Source organism: Microcaecilia unicolor, chromosome 6 (assembly GCF_901765095.1).
Source record: "Microcaecilia unicolor chromosome 6, aMicUni1.1, whole genome shotgun sequence".
NCBI lineage: Eukaryota > Metazoa > Chordata > Amphibia > Gymnophiona > Siphonopidae > Microcaecilia > Microcaecilia unicolor.
The window spans coordinates 108808647-108827844 of NC_044036.1; the positions used below are offsets into that span (position 1 = coordinate 108808647).

Consider the following 19198-nt stretch of genomic DNA (forward strand, 5'->3'; position numbering starts at 1 on the left):
CATTTGTATCCCACATTTTCCCACCTATTTGCAGGCTCAATGTGGCTTACATAATACCGTGATGGTGATCGCCAATTCTGGTAAGAGAAATACAGAGTGGTCTAGTGTTAATGTTCATAGATGACAGAGTATAATAAGTATTCAAGGAGAGAGAGTTAAGTTTTGTCCAGTTCTGGTAAGAGTTTCGATTGTGTTGCAGGGTTCAGGTGTTTAGGTTGGATCATTCTGGTATGCCTTTTTGAACAGGTTGGTTTTTAACAATTTCTGGAAGTTTGTTAGGTTGTGCAATATTTTCATGACGTTTGGAAGGGCATTCCATATTGTGTGCTTATATAAGAGAAGTTGGATGCATATGTTGTTTTATATTTTAGTCCTTTGCAGCTAGGGTAGTGGAGATTTAGGTATGTGCGTACTGACCTTTTTGTGTACCTGGTTGGTAGGTCTATAAGGTCAGCCATGTAGACTGGGGCCTTGCTGTGAATAATTTTATGAACCAGGGTTCAGATTTTGAACGCAATTCGCTCTTTGGGAGCCAATGTAGTTTTTCTCGTAAGGGCTTGGCACTTTCATATTTCGTTTTTCCAAATATGAGTCTGGCTGCAGTGTTTTGAGCAGTTTGGAGTTTCTTCATGATTTTCTCTTTGCATCCAGCATAAATTGCATTGCAGTAGTCTAGGTGACTTAGAACCATTGATTGTACCAGGCTGCGGACTATTTCCCTCGGGAAGAAAGGTTTTACTCGTTTAAGTTTCCACATTGAGTGAAACATTTTCTTTCGTTTCAATAATACGGTCGGGGATGCCCAAATCTTGACATTTAAGTCATCCTTAGAGATGGTCATCCCTAGACTTGGTCATTTCTGATTTTCGGCAAAAATGGAAACCAAGGACGCCCATCTCAGAAACGACCAAATGCAAGCCTTTTGGTCATGGGAGGAGCCAGCATTCATAGCGTACTGGTCCCCCTGACATGCCAGGACACCAACTGATCACCCTAGGGGGCACTGCAATGGACTTCATAAATTGCTCCCAGGTACATAGCTCCCTTACCTTGTGTGCTGAGCCCCCCCCAAAACCCACTCCCCACAACTGTACACCACTACCATAGCCCTTACGGGTGAAGGGGCACCTAGATGTGGATACAGTGGGTTTGTGGTGGGTTTTGGATGGTTCACATTTACCACCACAAGTGTAACAGGTGGAGGGGGGGGGGGGGATTGGCCCGGGTCCGCATGCCTGAAGTGCACTGCATCCACTAAAACTGCTCCAGGGACCTGCATACTGCTGTGATGGACCTGAGTATGACATTTAAGGCTGGCATAGAGGCTGGCACAAAAGATTTTTAAATATGTTTTTTGAGGGTGGGAGGGGGTTAGTGACCACTAGGGGAGTAAGGGGAGGTCATCCCCGATTCTCTCTGGTGGTCATCTGGTCATTTCAGGCAGGACCAGGTAAAGTCATCCAAGTGCTCCTCAGGAACGCCCTTTTTTTTCATTATGGGTCGAGGACGCCCATGTGTTAGGCATGCCCAAGTCCCACCTCCGCTACGCCTCTGCTATGCCCCTTTGAACTTTGGTTGTCCCCGCAACAGAAAGCAGTTGGGGATGCCCAAAATCAGCTTTTGATTATGCCGATTTCGGCGACCCTGTGAGAAGGATGCCCATCTTCCTGTCGAAAGATGGGCATCCTTCTCTTTCGAAAATGAGCCTGATGGTAACCCAACTTCCATCCAGAATCTTCTCAGGGAGCCTGAGCCCGGGTCTAAGGTAAGGAACCCAGCCTATGTGTACGTGGGACCCTACAAGAAAGGCTTTTGGGCTTGTCTCATAAGTGTTAGGGTTTTTGAAATTGCTCTCTTCAGATGTGGTAGTGAAACAGATCACACAGGACAAGAACAAAAACTGGAAGTAGACTTGGATAAGTAGGCAAAACTTTGCAAAAAAAGTTGAAATGACTAGCAACTAAGGGGTGTAGTTATCAAAATAGGATACCATGAAGACATGCCATTTTACCACTAATTCATACTATTTTAGCACAGGTCCCATTTTATGCAATGAGACCTAATTACTAATAACTGGGGTTAACAGTAAAATAATGTTTTAATAGTAGCCCACATTGATACCTTCCCCTCTGATTTGGGAAAAGCGAGAAATGAAGGATTTTAAATTCTCTAAGCTATAACCAGTGGTCCATTAGTTGCCTGTGAACATGGTTAGCAGAATGGAATCCCTTTTAATTTAATGATCCCTCTTTAGCTGAATATTTTTCTGCTTCAGGAGCTGGGGAACTAACTGGCACATTCAGACAAGTACAGGCTAGGAACACAGGGCATGACCATTACAACCTTAATGTGAAACCCTGGGTGAAATCAGATTACAGAGCTAGTCAAGAATTATTACTGGACTACAACAGCTCCAATTATTTCCTAGAAAGACTCAATCCTTCTAGTTTAACAGTCTGCATAAAAAAATTAGACATTTTACATTGGTGCATGTTTTATAATAATGCCAATAGACGAAGGTTTGCTTCTTAATTTTATTATATCAAACTATCTAAAATTTAACTGGATGTTACAGTGATCGCATGCTGATAGATATTTGACTTTTTGCTTACAGGCATGATTGCAGTATAATAATCACAAGCACTCAGGAGAGAAAAGTGTTAATTATTTGCCCAGGGCGATTTTTTTTTTTTTTTTTTTTTTTACTGCATCTGTACTCAATTTATTGGACTTGACAGAACTAGCCCGGTCCTATGTCTCTGTGATGCTTTGTAGCAGGGGCGTATCTGCGTGGGGCCTCAGGGGCCTGGGCCCCCGCAGATTTTGCCCTGGCCCCCCCTACCGCCATCAACCCTCCCCCGCTGCCGTTCTTACTTTTGCTGGCGGGGGACCCCAACCCCCGCCAGCCGAGGTCTGCTTCCACCTGCCGCTGCCTTCAAAACTTCTTCTTCAGCCGGCGGGGGACCCCAAACCCCCGCCAGCCGCCCCGCGCTGTTTAAAATTCATCTTCGGCCTCCGTGGCCGTGCTGCTGGGATAGGCGGCGCTGTTGAAATCCACTTCGGAGTCTGACGTCGCAGCACGTACAAAGCAGGGGCGTATCTGGACTCCGGCGGTAGGGGGGGCCAGAGCCTTTGTCAGAGTTCTTTGTCAGTGAGAAGATTTCAAAAATAAAGCAGTGAGATCAAAGTCCATCAATATTTTCCCGCGAAAGAGTATTATACTTTGTTTTAAACAACCCATGGATCTTCAGCGTCCCTCCTCTGCACAGTCTTATCAGTAAATGATGTAATGTAATTCTAAGAAAAGAAGAGGGGCAACAACAGCTGAGATAGCAAAAAGGAGCTAGTATTTCCAAGTGAAGACGTTTGTTTCTACCTCACTCTTCCCTACCATTCCTTTCATTCTTCATAAAATATCGCTACCCCCCACTTTTTTGGGAAGAGGGGGAGGGGGAGGAAGCAGAGTTAGAGTTTGAGCTGCTGGTATGAGGAGGGTCCTGCTTTGGTACAGAATGTCTATGATTTGCTGCTGGGGACAGCTGAGGTTGTCAGTGTGCAACTGGGAGGGGGGCTTTTAGGAGATGTGGCCCTGCCCCCTGACAGAGGGAGCACGAGGAGGATCGAAAACTCTTTGCGTTTTGATTAAAGCCCACATGCTTTCCTCAGTCTGAAGGAAGGACACCGGGGAGGAAGCATCGCAGATAGGGCCTGCCCTGACTGGCCAAAAATAACTCCCCAACCCCCTCCCCAGCCCCAACCAAACACATCAGGAATCCATCGCTGAGCCCAAACTTTGTTTTCCCTTATGGCTGTATGAGAAATCACATCTGGGATTGTGGAAGGGTCGGAACTGGTGCAAAGTGAAGCTGCCCGGTTTATTCACAGCTGTGGGGTGCTGATCATGGAGATGCAGAGGTGGTCCACAAGGTGGAAAACGAAAAGGTGGCTGTGGGACTCCGTGACTACTGCAGCTCTCATCACTTTTACTTTCGTTCTGCAGGCTGCAGAGGTCAGAGGAGGTAAGAGAAGCACAGAGAGGAAAGCTGTCAAGATCCATTCCCTGTCAGTTCCCCCAAAAGGTGGCAGAAAAAGATCAATAGACGAGCAAATCTAATATTACACAGGACTATTATTAGAGATCCCTTTTATCAATAGCAGAAGCAGCCCCAAAGCATCACTTCTTCTGAGATATAGATGATTAAATGATCCCCGCGGAAATGCGTGGTCCATTTAAACTGTGCAGAAAGACAAGTAGCAGATGAGAAAGCCCGCTGATCACAAATATCTAGGGGGGGGGGGGGTGTCCAACCGTGACCACATTTAATTTTATTTCTACCAACACTTTCTTCATTTTAAAGTCTAGCAAGCTTCAAATGTAGGACAGTGACCTTTTTCAGCAACAGTCCCTTGAAATAACTCTGCAGTATATGAAATCTTAGACTTCAGTAGTTTATTATTATTATTATTATTATTATTATTATTATTATTATAAAAGTGGGCATTAAATATTCTAAACAGAGAAGGTTTAAAATATTCTTACTTTTGTTTTCTGTCAGTCCTTGTATGCAGGAGATTGGGGGTGGGGGGGTTAAAACTATTTTTTTTTTTCAGATTAAGATGTGTAACAGGAAGGAAAAAAAAATCCATCTGGAAATAAAGACTTGAGTGTACTGGCATAGTAGACACAACTCTGCAAACAGTAGACATCAACAGTAAATGATTGGGCAAAAGCTAGCCATGATGGATTTTCTTTTTCTTTCTGTTAGCGGTGGTCCGTTAGGTGTCTGTGAACACGGTTAGCAGGGTGGAATTCCTTTGAGTTTAATGAGCCTTCCATAGATGGATGTTTTTCTCCGTTGGGGGATGGGGATTGTCACATTCAGACAAGTACAGGGAAGGGGGAGGGATGTGGCAATAACCACCACAACCTTAAGGTAAACTCCTGGGTGAAATTGGATAACAGAGCCAGTCAAGAATTGTACTGAGCTGTAACAGCTCAATTCATTTCACAGAGAGAGAGAGCTAATCCTCCAGTTTCAGTAGCTGCCAGTTTAAGCGTCTGCATTAAAAAGAAAAAAAAAACACTTTTAGGTGCTTTACTTCTGCACACATTTTTAAAGATATCTTATTGGTAGCCATGGGCAGGAATTCAAAGTTCATTGTGAGCAGATTTGAGGGCTGTGGTCTCTGTGTGATCTTTTCAGTGTGCTTGTTATTCATACCATCTGGGCTGTTTTGACTTAGAATATGATATGCTAGCTAGTGTGCAGGCTCCCAATTCTGAGTTGTCTGCTAGTATGTAGAAAATGTAAAAAAAAGGTGATCAGATTTTCCGTTCAGTCTTTACCTGGTAAACGCTGTTGGTTTGTTCTGCCCCCTGCTGGCTTAATTAGAAAACTCGGAGTAATAACAAAACAAAAAAAAAGCATTCACCAAATAAATCTGGCTATAACACATTATAAGAAGGATATTTGGATTAGATCAATGCAAATAGAAGGTGTGGTAGACATTTATTACGTTTAAGCATTTGTAGAGAAATACGGGTTCACAGCAAATTCTACAATAACTCTGAAAATGAAGTGTTCATGCTTCTTTCCGAAATAACAGTTCTTACTTTTATAAAGCACTGTTTATATCATAGAACAGTTTAGGGAAGATTCAATAAGCAAAGAAAAGGCAGGGATGCTTTTAAAATCAATCTGATTTGCTAAAATGCTTAATGATAGCTTTTAGTGTTGGAGAGAATGAAAAAAAACTGGACAATCTAAAATACTAGTTTACATCTTTAGGTGGTGAACCCATTGTTACATTTGCTAAAATTCTTCCTGGAAAGCAACATAGTTATTTAAGCTTCCTGAAATAGTTTATTTCTAGCCATAGAGTGCCAAGGAGGTAATTAAAATAATAGTATTTCTGTATTCTCTGTCATTATAAAAGCTTCAAAGTCAAGGAATAGTCACTTGAGGTGTTAGACAAGATTGCTGTTTTGGTCACCTGAATGATTCATGAATGAAGCAGTTTGCACATATTGGGCTAGATGTAATATATGATGCCAAAAAAATCGGTGCTGAGAAAAGCACTTAAAGTTAGGTGCAGTTTATGGCAGTGTTTTCCAAGTCCAGTCCTAGAGTACCCCTTGCCATCAGGTTTTCAGGATATTCACAATGAAGATGCATGAACTTGATTTGCATACACTGCCTCCATTATGTGCAAATCTCGTTCATGCATATTCATTGTGGATATCCTGAAAGCCTGACTGGCAAGGGGTACTCCAGGACTGGATTTGGGAAGCACTGGTTTATAGAATAGCACTTACACCCAGAAATTGCACCTCTAACTTTAAGCACAACCATTCGCACCAACTGAACTGTGGTGCAAATGTACACACCCACATTAGGTGTTTATACCAGTTATTCTATAACAATGCGTGTTAATTTTAGGAATGCCCCTGTTATGCCCATGACCCTCCTATTTCCACGCCCCTTTTTCTAGATCACATGTAAATTTGAGGCATGGATCCTGCGCCTAAATTTACACACATAAATGGCAATTAAATCTAATGATTGCCAATAATTGCTTGTTAAAAAGTCAGTTACTGGTATTAATGAACTCACTGTTCAATTAAATTGCACATGCAAATTGGGCATGCACCCAAATTTTCACACACAATTTTTGGTGACCTTTATAAAATTCGGGGGGGGGGGGGGGTACACCTAGAAATATAGACAGCAGTTTTCAATTTTTCTGACTGTTGGGCTCCTTATTAAAAACACTTTCATGTTTAATCACAATCACTGTACATTCAGTTTTAGCAGAATGGTGACTAAATCAATTCCATTTAATATACCATTAGAACATAATTAACACTATGAGCGTTATAAAGAATGGCACCAATGAGATGAGCATCTGGTTTATGAAAGCAATGGTACTAGGCAGAATATTCAATTTACAATAGTATTTCCTAAGATTCTTAATATATTTACTTATAATCTTAATAATAATAATGTATTAGTTTACCTAAAAAACAAAGGGTTTTCATTAATTATATATTTAAAGAGCAGGTGTCCTTCATCAGACCCCTCAGGTTCTTTGACTCATGGAAGAAAGAGTTGGAGAAGATAAGCAATATTTACTTATCTCTTTAAACCCTTCTTATAATAGTAATTTACTCCTTTCATCTCAAAGAAACTACTTATTTATAAAGCACATCAATTTTGTGTTGGTTTCCTAGCCCTGCATACCAGAAGCCTTAATAACATGTGATGTTGATGTTTGTCATTCAAAAAGGTCATTGTCACTATATATTCTCATAAGGGCTTTGACAAAATTACTCAATAGTTTTATGAAATTCTGATGCCTATTTATTCACAACTGTGTTAAATAGTTTACCACATTAAAATATTAAGCAGTGCATAGAAAAGAGTCTCTGATACCCCTCTTTAGTATTCAATTAAATAACATATTTCTTTAGGACATGTATTAGATGTTTGGTTTTCAAAATAAATTAGGTGCAAATTCGCAGTCAAGATTATTGCAAACAAAATTTATCATTGGGGTTTGAGTATGAGAAGCACAATTCACAGAGGTTTTGGTATTTTAGCACATCTAGCATATCACCCTCACCATATGCACAACATTCTCTCTCATAGTGTAAAATTAAACAAAAACGAATGAGAGAAATGTAGAAAAGCTTTGAGTTACTGCTGGTGGTCCCACGTGCAACGATTATTGGAGTCCCAGGGATCAGCAGGTGAAATGGTTTTATCCTCACAGCAGATGTTTTCAGAGGAAAGGAAAGAGCCTGACCAGTTCAGGGTTGCTTTAATTAAATTTTAAAAAGTATTGATATGCCAAACGGATGTGTTAACAGTTTTGTTTTGCCTCTGCCATGCATCTGACACAGAAGTATGATAGCTATGTAGCTCTTCAGAGCTACACTTAGTTTTTAGTTCTCAGGCATGGATTTTTAATCAAAGACAAGGACTTGAAGAAAGATCATTTTTACTGAAGGTTCTTTGTCAGCTTCAACAAAAGTAAAAAATATACAAAGAAAATTTTAGAATTTCAAATGCTTTCTTCTTCTTGTGTATAGTATCTTTAATTATTCATAGGTTCAGAATTATAAAAAGACCTTTTAAGCACAGAAGGAAAGGAAGGTTTGGAGAGAGAGAGAGAGAGAGAGAGAGAGAGAGAGAGAGAGAGAGAGAGAGAGAGAGAGAACTGTAGGAATTTTTCAATGCTGTAGATAGAAGAAAATTTACATGGTCTGTGTTATATGTTTATTCTAGCTGTATTTAGTTATAAGCTCCTTTTATCAAGCTTCTCTCATAACGTAGCATGCAACTATCAGATTGGCTACAAAGAACTGTGGTTTGAGTTTTAGATTTAGTAATTTTCTTGCAATATAAATATTTCATTTGTTCGGATGAATGGTCTTTATTAAATAGCATTGTTTTAAAGCCATTTATTAAATATCATTGCTTTAAAGCTGTGCTTGGGCTATGATGGAGATACATCTATATGGACTTATATAATGACAACCAATAGGGATGCTAAAATGTAAAAGTTGCTTTTATTTCTCTTTTAAACTGATGATCTATGTTTCCACTCATAGTGGGTGGGATTTGATAAATTACCTTTCTGTGGTTCGAACCAAAGTGGTTTACATATTATATACAGGTAGTCATTTTGTACCTGGGACAATGGAAGGTTAAGTTGTCCTTTTACTAAGGCATGCTAACGGATTTATCATACCCTAAATGCCAAGATGCCTATTATGGGGTTCTTTTACAAAGCCACACTAGCGTTTTTAGCTCATGCTAAAAATCAGTGTGTGCTAAACATTGAGAGGCCCATTACAAATTAGTACTCACTTTAAATTGGCTGGAATCATTAAAAAAAACACCCCTAAGTCCACCCTCTCTCATTTAATTCTAGAGGAAGGATTGCAATTGATGACTTCTGGTTGATCATACAAGATACCGAACTCATGTCCATGTCTAATTCATTAACCAAAAAAAGCACAACTGGGCTGTGTTTCGGCATCAGTAATGCCTGCCTCAGGGGTCGATGTGCAGTTATTAAATTATATATGCAAAGATGAAATTCAAATCCTTAGAAAGAAATACAATTTTAAAATATCAAAATGGCATCGGCTGTCAAAAGAGACGATGCTGTTGGAATTCTCCTGTGTAAACGTCGTTGGCCATGAAAATTTCATCTTCACATATATAATTTAGTAACTGCACATCGACCCCTGAGGCAGGCGTTACTGACGCCGAAACACGGCCCGTGTCAGGTCATTCATCAATAAAGGATTCCTGTTGTCTCAGTCTTGAAGGCCCAGTTGTGCTTTTTTTGGTTTGTGTACTTTTTGTTTATGCTGTTCTTTCCCTCTCTTTTTGCTTCATGTCTAATTCATTAACATTCATAAAAGATTGGAATGTGTTAAGTAAATCAATATTAGACTCTGTGGCACCAGTAAAACATAAATCTTAATTAAAAAGAGCCAATCCATCTGGTTCAATAAAGACATTATATGCATCAAACAAAAATGTAGGCAGTTTGAAAGAAAATGGCAAAAATCCAAAACCAGAAGAAAATAAATAACATTGGAAATCAGTTCTAAGGCTCTATAAATATACAATAATAAAAAAAACACTAAAATAAACTACTATAGAAATCTAATATCAACTGATTCTTTCAGTACCAAATGTATTTTCAATATAGTCAACACCCTCTTAGATACCTGGGCTATTATTATCTCCAACAAATCTACTCCACCTGCTACCCAGTTAGCTACATATTTTGAGCAGAAAACCATAAAAATTACAGATAACATTATAATGTTTAAAGGAGACCCAATGATATTCATGACAGAACTGACACATCACCTCATTGGTATCAAAACTCAGATATTGGTCATTATTCTCTCCCCCTTCATCCTCCGTAGTGAACTTTTCTATTGAATTATTCATCTTCTAACTATGTACTGGATTTCTGCCCTAGTTTTCTATTAAAAGCTGCACCTGACCTGCTTATAGAATTCCTAAGATCACATATTTTTCTTTTGCTATCCTTGGATCATTTCCTTGCAGAAAAAGGGTCTATAATGTTAACCCCAATCCCTAAAAATCCCCTGACAAAAAATAAACAATGTAACAAATTACAGGCCAATGGCCTCTATCCCTTTACTAGTAAAGGTGATTGAGGGCATAGTCGCTCACCAACTTATAGATTTTCTGTCCTCCTTTTTGCTTCTTCTCCAAACACAATCTGGCTTCAGATCCAGTTTCAGCACAGAAACAGTCCTAACCACATTAATTTTGAACTTCAGGAGAGAAATTAGCCTAGGCAGGAAAACCATCCTTATGCAATTTGATATGTCAAGTGCATTCAATCTGGTAGACCATAATTTGCTACTTGCACTAATGGACAACTTAAGTGTAGGACAGTCTGTCCTAAACTGGTTCCAAGGATTTTAAAAATCTAGATCCTATCAAATCAAATCTCCTAATTCCATCTTCCCCCAATGGGCTCCAGACTGCTGAGTCCCACAAGGATCCACCTTTCACCCATCTTATTCAATATTATGATGTTCCCCTTAGGAAATGTGTTGGATGCCCATGGTTATAATAATTTAATTTATGCAGATGATGTAACCATCTACATCCCTTTCAAAGATTCTATTGAAGAAGTGCTATTTATCATCAAATCTGGTCTATCCAGCTTATAATCGAAAGTGATCGCCGGCCATCTTCCGACACAAATCGGGAGATGGCCAGTGATTTCTTAAAAGCGGCGAAATCAGTATAATCGAAAGCAGCATTTGTGACAGCATCGCCGCTTTCCCGTCGCTTAGCCGGCAAAAGTTCAAGGGGGCGTGTCAGTAGATTAACGAAGGCGGGACATGGGCAGGCATGGGCGTGGCTACCAGATGGCCGGCCTTCGCCGATAATGGAAACAAAAAGCGGCGTTAAGCAGTATTTCGCTGGCTTTACTTGGTCCTTTTATTTTCACGACCAAGCCTCAAAAAGGTGCCCCAACTGACCAGATGACCACTGGAGGGAATGGGGGATGACCTCCCCATACTCCCCCAGTGGTCACCAACCCCCTTCCATACAAAAAAAAATAAAACTAAAAACCTTTTTTGCCAGCCTGTATGTCAGTCTCAAATGCTGTACCCACCTCCATGACAGCAGAATGTGTTGTATTCTCCGACAGCTTTTCCCTGGTTGCGATGTGGCTCTCGGGTGAGTGTGACACCTTTTCTGTTAGGTGCCCTGCAGAGTCACATTAGCAATGCATTGTGGTGGGTGTAGGGTACTGGGCTTTACTCCCATGGTGCTTCCCCCCCTTGCTAACTAGGTCAGAGTGTGCCCTGTTTTGTTTCCTGTTGTAGTCCATGCGGTAGTGGCCATTTTTGTAAGCCAGTTTTAATTCCCTTTCCTGTGTTACCCACGTTAGAGAATGTAGTTCTTACCTTGAATGGTGCTGAAAGAGGGCATTGTACACCATTGTGCCAGCTCTGACCTACTGCTAATCTTAGTACCAGGGGACTCTTTGCCAGTGGGGCACAACCTCTGATCTGCAGTTAACTGTGAGTAAAGGTGGTTATTTCAAGAAAGGACTTTTTCAGAGAGATTAGTCTTCAGGTGTGAACTGGTGTGCCAAAGTTATACAGCAGCAATAAGTCCTAGAGGCTGTAAGCAGGTCCCTGGAGCAATTTTAGTGGGTGCAGTACATTTGTGGGTAGTGGGTTTGGGGGGCTCAGCTCCCAAAGTAAGGGAGCTATGCACGTGGGAGCTTTTCTGAAGTCCACCGCAGTGACCCCTAGGGTGGCTGGTTGGTGTCCTGGCATGTCAGGGGGGCCAGTGCACTAAAAATGCTGGCTCCTCCCACTGCCAAATGCCTTGAATTTGGCCAGGGTTTGAGATGGCCAACATAACTTTCCATTATCGCTGAAAAACAAACCTGGCCATCTCAGACCTGGCGAACTCCACGGCATTTGGCCGGGCTAAACCATATTATTAAAAAAAAAAAAAGATGGCCGGCCATCTTTTTCTATAATACGGTTCCGGCCAGCTGTAGCGCCGCCGCCAACATAGATCGCTGGCGATCTATTTGGCCGGCGACATTCGATTATGCCCCTCTATATAGCTTAACCCCTGATTATATGCAACACTTAATTGATCTCCCCATTTGCAACACTCTCCCTGGTTCAAGAGATTATTTAACCGTCCACTATTCCAGTTGCGCAAATGTGATCTACAAGTCAATCTACATGTCAGGTTCCTCTTATCTCTGTACCAAATGGTGGAATTCACTCCTGAAATTCATTAGATGGAAACCTAATTATTTGATATTCCAGAAATATCTTAAAGACTCTCGTTTAAGCAGTTTCTCATGGATGATAATAATTACTTTAAACTCTTAATTGTACACTTATTCAATTTCTCAGTTCCATTCTAATTGTTATTATACATGGATGGCTATAAATTGTTAACTTTTTTGTGTCTAGCATTCATTTCCATATTACGTATTGTAATACTCAGTCCTCATTTACTTTGTTATTACTACTTAATGCATATTATCCCACATCATTTTTTGAACTGTTAACTACAATAAGTTGTTAGCCACATTGGGTTATCCCTCATTATCTATTGGGATAATGAGGGATATAAATGAAATCAATCAATCAATCAATCTCTTTTTGAAAAAGATAGATCTGATTTATTTATGGCTTCTTTTACAAAGCCACACTAGCGATTCCTGTGCAGCAAATGAGAGAAAGCCCATTTAAATCCTATGGGCTTCCTCTCATTTGCCCTACAGGAATCGCTAGGGCGTCTTTCTAAAAGAAGCCCTTACTAAACCTATGTTGCCTCACATCATACAACTTGCCAGATTCAAATCTTTTACTATCTTTTTTTTCCAGAAGAGTTTCTATTCATTTTCAGACCACCAAAGTCAGACTAACGTGTCTGTAATTTTTAACCTCAACCCTATTGCCTTTTTGACAACATCTGCCTTTCTCTAGTCCCATGTAACCACAACAGGCTCCAAAGAGCCATTTAACATCTTTCAGTAAACTCACCAGAATCTTAGTTCCCTTAATATCCAAGGGTGTAAGCCATCTGCTTCCTATGGTTTTTGTCCACTTTCAGTTTTTCTAGCTCTACCAAACACTTTCTTCTATAAGTGGTGTAGCCACTAACCCACTACTAAGTGTACCTTTTCCAACAACTGGCAATGCTTTCCTAAAGCATCCTTCACTAAATTTTACACAGAATTGTTTAGCAGTTCTGTTTTAACTCATCTCTCTTCAATTTCTCCTCAGCTTTTTCTTTTTTTAATTTTGCAAGTCTCAAAGACGTTACATGTTCTGTTGCAACAGCGAACCCATGAATTAAGAGGTTTTCTGTATCACATCTCGTTCAAGTACATTAGCTGCATACGTTCAGAAGATCTTTGCATCACTCCAGATACCACTCTAGCAACTATCCACAGGGACTCCTGAGGCAGGCCTGAGCAGCCGAAACACGACTCATGTCGAGTCCAGATTTTATTAATAAAACTTTTGCTGTGAACTTTCTTTGAGTCCAGTAGAAGTTATTTGACATCATCTGTCTCGTCCCCTTCACTGTGACTTTTTTTCCTTAAGCTGCTGTGTTAACTATTAATGTGGTCATGTGCTAATAGGGTGCATTAATTCCTCTTAACACTCTTTAGTAGAAATGTCCCTAAATCTTTCAAAATGTATCTTTTAAGATCCTGCCTCTGTTTATCTAGATACCATTATTTAATGGTAGAGATATTGGAGAACTACATAATTCAAGAGAATTTCATAAAGTTTACAGAAGTTTTCATCTCTAGTTGAATTGCTTTATTCCTGCCCAGTTTGATAGCAATTCAAAATGATTATCATCTTGGCTCCTATTCTGTGCAAGTTGCTGTGGTCAGAAATAGTTGCAAATTTGGAACCTTTAGTTTTATTGTATTTCAATATATTTTGCAAATTACTATTAGAATAACATAAATAAAAATTCTTTGATAATTATTAAGGTTTTTTTTTTAATGTACATCTAGTGAGGCAGCGAAATCCATCGCATGTGTATAATAACTTCAGGCAAAGAAGCAATGGAAAATGTCTATTATTCATTTAAAAAAAATGTTTCTGAATTTACACTGTCAAGGTTGGCATAGCAAAGCAAGGTACCTCATCTTTCTTTTTGTAGAAATATTTACTGTGGCTCATCATAGCTCCTGGGCATATTTTGTCAGCACTGCAAATACAGAGCTCTAGGCAGTGTAAGATGAATAGATATGATAGCACAGAAGAGTTTCAGTCAGTTTCTAGAGAAAGGTATCTTACAGATGTCTATCTCCCTCTCTTACTTGATGTGTGTATGGAGTATAGGAGTGGCCTAGTGGTTAGAGAAGGGGTCTTGAAAGCCAGAGGTGCTGGGTTCAAATCCCACTGTTGCTCCTTGTGATATTGGGCAAGTCACTTAACCCTACATTGCATCAGATACAAACTTAGATTGTAAGCTCTCCTGGAACAGAAAAATATCCAAGGTACCTGAATGTAACTCACTTTGAGCCACTACTGAAAAAAGGTGTGAGCAAAATCTAAATTAATAATATATATATGTTTATTAACTTTTTTTCCTTTGCAAGTTCTCAGAAGTGATTGCAAGGGGTGAATGCATGTTTACCCTCAGGAAATCCCCATTGGAAATTGCTACCCCTCTACGTGGGGAAATGTATGCATACTGTCCACAACACAGGTACTTTTTCCTTATAGGGAAAAGGACAGTGCTGGAGTAAAGCCAGGCCAGCTGAAGCATGAATTATAATTTCACACTGAAATCCCAAAGTGCTTCTTGCTCCATGTACGTTGCATGTGCAGAGTGCACAAGTTAAAGAAATTGTGATGGTACCAACCACTCGCAAATTTTCAAAGGAAAACTGCAAGAAGAGTTTCCCTTTCAAATTTAGCACAGAAGTTCATAGTTGCAAAGTACCTGTGTGTGTGTGTGTGTGTGTGTGTGTGTGTGTGTGTGTGGAGGTGTGTGGAGGTGGTTGCTGAAAAAGGCCTTTATTTTAGTAACTCATTTAAGATTGTTTATGTTTTGTTACCAAAGAATCCTTTTTATAGAGGATCTATTCACCTAATTTGAGATTTGGAAAGACGGCTGTAACAAACATCTGCTTCAGAAGGTTCAGCAAATTAAAATGCTACCCAAAGACTGAAAAGAAACTGAGTGACAAACTGAATAATACCAATTTGGACACTAATGAGTGTGTAATGAAGGGTTTGTTGCCAGGCTAGCTTCAAGTTAATTGGTTTTTGGTTGGAGGAGTCATAGAAACGAATCCCCAGCTGATATGTCTTGGGGAAAATATGGATAAAGCCATGGCCCCAGTGGTCCACCCCAATGGGGGGGGGGGGGCAGCGCTGGCAAGCTTCTTCCTGCCTACCAGCTTCCAGGTCTGTCTCTATCCTGCTCCCATTCTGTGTGCAAAGACCTGGATGATTGTATTAATGCAATAACCGGGGTGACCCGGGTTATTGCGTTAATGCAATCATCTGGGTCCTGGCACACAGGAGCAGGAAACAACAGACCGAGGGAGGAGTAGTTAGACACAGGAAGGTAAGGGGACGGGGGTAGGCGGCAGCCCGAATGTGGGGGGCGATTCGAGTGGGGGGAGATGGCCTAAGTGGGGGGAGCACAGTGCGGCAGCCCAGGTGGGGAGCGGTTGGTGGTCCTGCCCTGGACTTGGCTGTGTCTCTCGATGGCCCTGGAAAAGGGGGGTTAGGTAGAATAATAGATTTCATAGGAATAAGTAGGAAAAGGTCTTGGGGTAGGCTGTGTAACTTTGGAAGGTGGTGTTCTGTGGTTTATGGTTTATTGCGTTTAATATACCACTTTTTCTAGAAAGCATATCAAGGTGGTTTACAAAACATAGCAATGAGACTCAGAAAAGAACACCATCAATTTTGCCCTGGGATTGGTAGCATGGAATGTTACCACGATTTGGGTTTCTGCCAGGTACTTGTGACCTGTCTTGGCCACTGTTGGAAATAGGATACTAGTCTAGATCGACCATTGGTCTGACCCAGAATGGTTATTCTTATATTCTAATTAATATAACAGTTAGAAAAACTAAAAGCTGAGTGGGGTAGGGGAATGGAAGGTTTCATGGAGGAGAAGTTCAGTCAAGGGATATTTTGTCCCAGAGCAATCACTGACATGATTTCAAGCAAGGACAGACCTAATTAAAGAGATATGTTTTATTTGGAATTTTACATTTGGGGAAAGAGGGATCTATATGTATAAAGGGCTTGAGGAAGTGTGTTCCAAAGTACAGGTGTGATAGAAAGTGTTTTTCCATGTTGAATGTAAGTGAGTGCAAAACTGGAGGGATAGGAAAACTTTCCACTTTGAGAGGTTTCTACCCATTGATGGAGTGCATTAGATTGTAACTGGCCATCAATAATTTATTATTTACTTCTTATTTGAGCTGCTCTGTTCTTACTTGATATTTTATTTATGGTATTGTAAATTTTGCCTGTTTTTAAATTTATTGTAAGCCACATTGAACTCAAGTATGTTCAGGATAATGTGGGGTATAAATGTCAAAATAAATAAAATAAATAAAAATAAATAAATGTCCATCATGCAGGGAGCACAAGAAGGGATGAGGATTGTTTCAGGGATATGGGGAAGGCCAAAGACACTGCCTTATTCTTTTTTCTTTTTTTAGTTCTTGCATTCCGACCCTTCCATGCAGGCAGGCACATCTACAGTTAGCGACAGCCCTGGATCAGAAGCTCAGTGTGAATGCTAGGAGGCTTTGCTAAATGTGGTTTCTAGTAGTGTGATCTTAAGAAATAGGACATGAGTGATGAAGTCACTTCCAGACTGTTTTCCTTTCTAGCGTATGTGGGTGCAAATATTTTACCGCACATGCATTCTGCTGAAAGAGTACTTAGTGTGTTGTATGGCTTCTTAAAGTATGTGCTTTCCCCACACTAAATATAGTGAGCTTTTCCTATATCATCCAATGTGTGAGCTATGCAAAAGGAGGACCACCTAGGCTGCTTCCTGCACTGAGCAATAGATTTCTTTGAACTACTGCCCTTGGAGAAGGGGTAAAACCAGTACATTTTCTCTAGCAAAAAAGGTGCTGGTACTCAAATGCCAGACCACCCTTCAGGGGTGGGGTGATCACTGAGAGACCCACCCCACAATAGCTAGGCACCCTGCAACCAGTCACAGAATCTATGACAAGGCCGAGTGTGTGTGTAGAGCCTGAGATCTTTCATTAAAACTTGGGGACCATGAGTCAGATTTAGCAGACAATGGAAAAGGTGCTGATACTCAGTACCCCCAAGTACCCCCTCCAAAAAAACCCTGGATAAAACCTATATAAAATCATTGGAGAAAAACTGCTTGTGGGCAGAGCAAAGGGATGTCCATGGTGACTCAATCCTTTGTGTGCTCCAAACATCTGAGGTTTTTGTTTTATTTTTTAAGGATAACCTAATCACATTTTGCCTTTTATGGCTGAAGGTATTTAGAAAAACATCATGCTCAGTTATTACTAGCAGAATGGAGGCTCATGCCTGTAGGAGTCACTCAAGTTCCTTCTTTTATCTCACAGCTGTTTAATGCAAGGTTGCTGCTTTGGATGCATTTTTTCTTTCCTTTCTTCATTTCAAATCTCTTCCTCTATTTTTTCTCTTTCATTTCCTTCCCTTTCTCTTTCTCATTTCACCTCCTTTCTTTTCTGTCCCTTCTTCCTTCTTTCACTACAGTCTCTCTCCTTCCCAACACTCCAAGACGGTGAGGCCCACAAGTATGCTATTAATGCAAAATCTGATTTAATCAGTGCCATTAGTGGACAGAGGCAGGAATGCATCTGCAATTATACTGTGTGTACTCCTGTTCCACATGCAGTTAAATATGAGCTCAAGTAAGCTGATCTTCTCCCACTTACCCTGGGAAGTTTAGCAAATATTTTTGATGTGTGAAGTTTCATGTGCTGCATGTTATAGAATATCCTTACAAAGAACAACAAAGTGAGGAGTGCGTTTTGCTAGATTCACGTCTGATGATTGCCAGTTTAACGGCGGTCAAACACAGCACCTTTATTCTTAAAGATTACACAGCGGTTCCACAGTAAGGACCTTGCTTCCTTCTCTTATACAGTCTTATTGTCAGTGGCATAGCAAGGGGGGGGCGGGATGGGCAGTCCGCCCCGGGTGTCAGCTCGGGGGGGGGTGCTCCCTGCCAGCTCCCCCCCTCGGCGAATCGACACCTCCTCCCCCCTGACCAGCTCCCGCACCCTACCTTTAAAAAGAATATCGGGAGACGCTGCGCCCTGCACATAAAAGAAATGAGGACCGTCGGGTCTTCCCTTGCTGTCTGTCCCGCCCTCCGCTGACGCAACTTCCTATTTCTGGAAGAGCGGGACAGACAGCGAGGGAAGACCCGACGGTCCACATTTCTTTTATGTGCAGGGCGCAGCGCCTCCCGATATTCTTTTTAAAGGTAGGGTGCGGGAGCTGGTCGGGGGGAGGGGGATGTCATCGTGCTGCACCTTGGAGGGGTGCAACGGCGAAGCGCCCCGCCCCGAGTGGCAGCCCCCCCCTGCTACGCCAGTGCTTATTGTCAAAAGTATGAGATATATAGACCCCCGAGGCAGGCCTTTTGAGCCAAAACATGGACACGTCGGGTCATTTTTATGCTTTTCAGAATTAAAGACATTGAATATCCTCCTAGAGTTCTCCTCACTTTGTTGTTCTTTGCTCACATTTGCACGAGGGACTTCTCCTCTTCTTAGACAGTTCTGCATGTAAATTCTAATTAATGCCAAATAGTATCAATGATTGCTTGTTAATTGGCAATTATCAGTGTTGATTGGCTTGATAATGATTTAAGTTGCATGCACAAATACAGAATATGACTGCATTTGTGCACACAACGTAAGTCATGCTATATAGAATCCAGGAGTAAATGCTAAAAACCCCATAGGTATGAAATGGGCTTCTTAGCACTTAGTGTACACTGATTCTGTTAGCACGTGCTATGCTTTAGTAAAAGGGCCCCTTGATTAGCATGACACCAAAAAAGGAGACAAAAGTGGGAAAATGACCATGGACTCCAAAGATGAGAGGGTTAACCTTGAT

At 40.9% G+C, this 19198-nt stretch overlaps 1 protein-coding gene across 1 annotated transcript in view; it reads left to right on the forward strand.

The window, feature by feature from the left end:
- The first annotated feature begins 3673 nt into the window (after positions 1–3673).
- Positions 3674–19198, forward strand: part of COL11A1 (collagen type XI alpha 1 chain) — a 700769-nt gene continuing 685244 nt past the window's right edge. Inside the window, exon 1 of the mRNA XM_030205574.1 lies at positions 3674–4019. Coding sequence (XP_030061434.1) covers positions 3902–4019 — 118 coding nt within the window. The 5' untranslated portion in view covers positions 3674–3901. The remainder of the gene's footprint in view (positions 4020–19198) is intronic.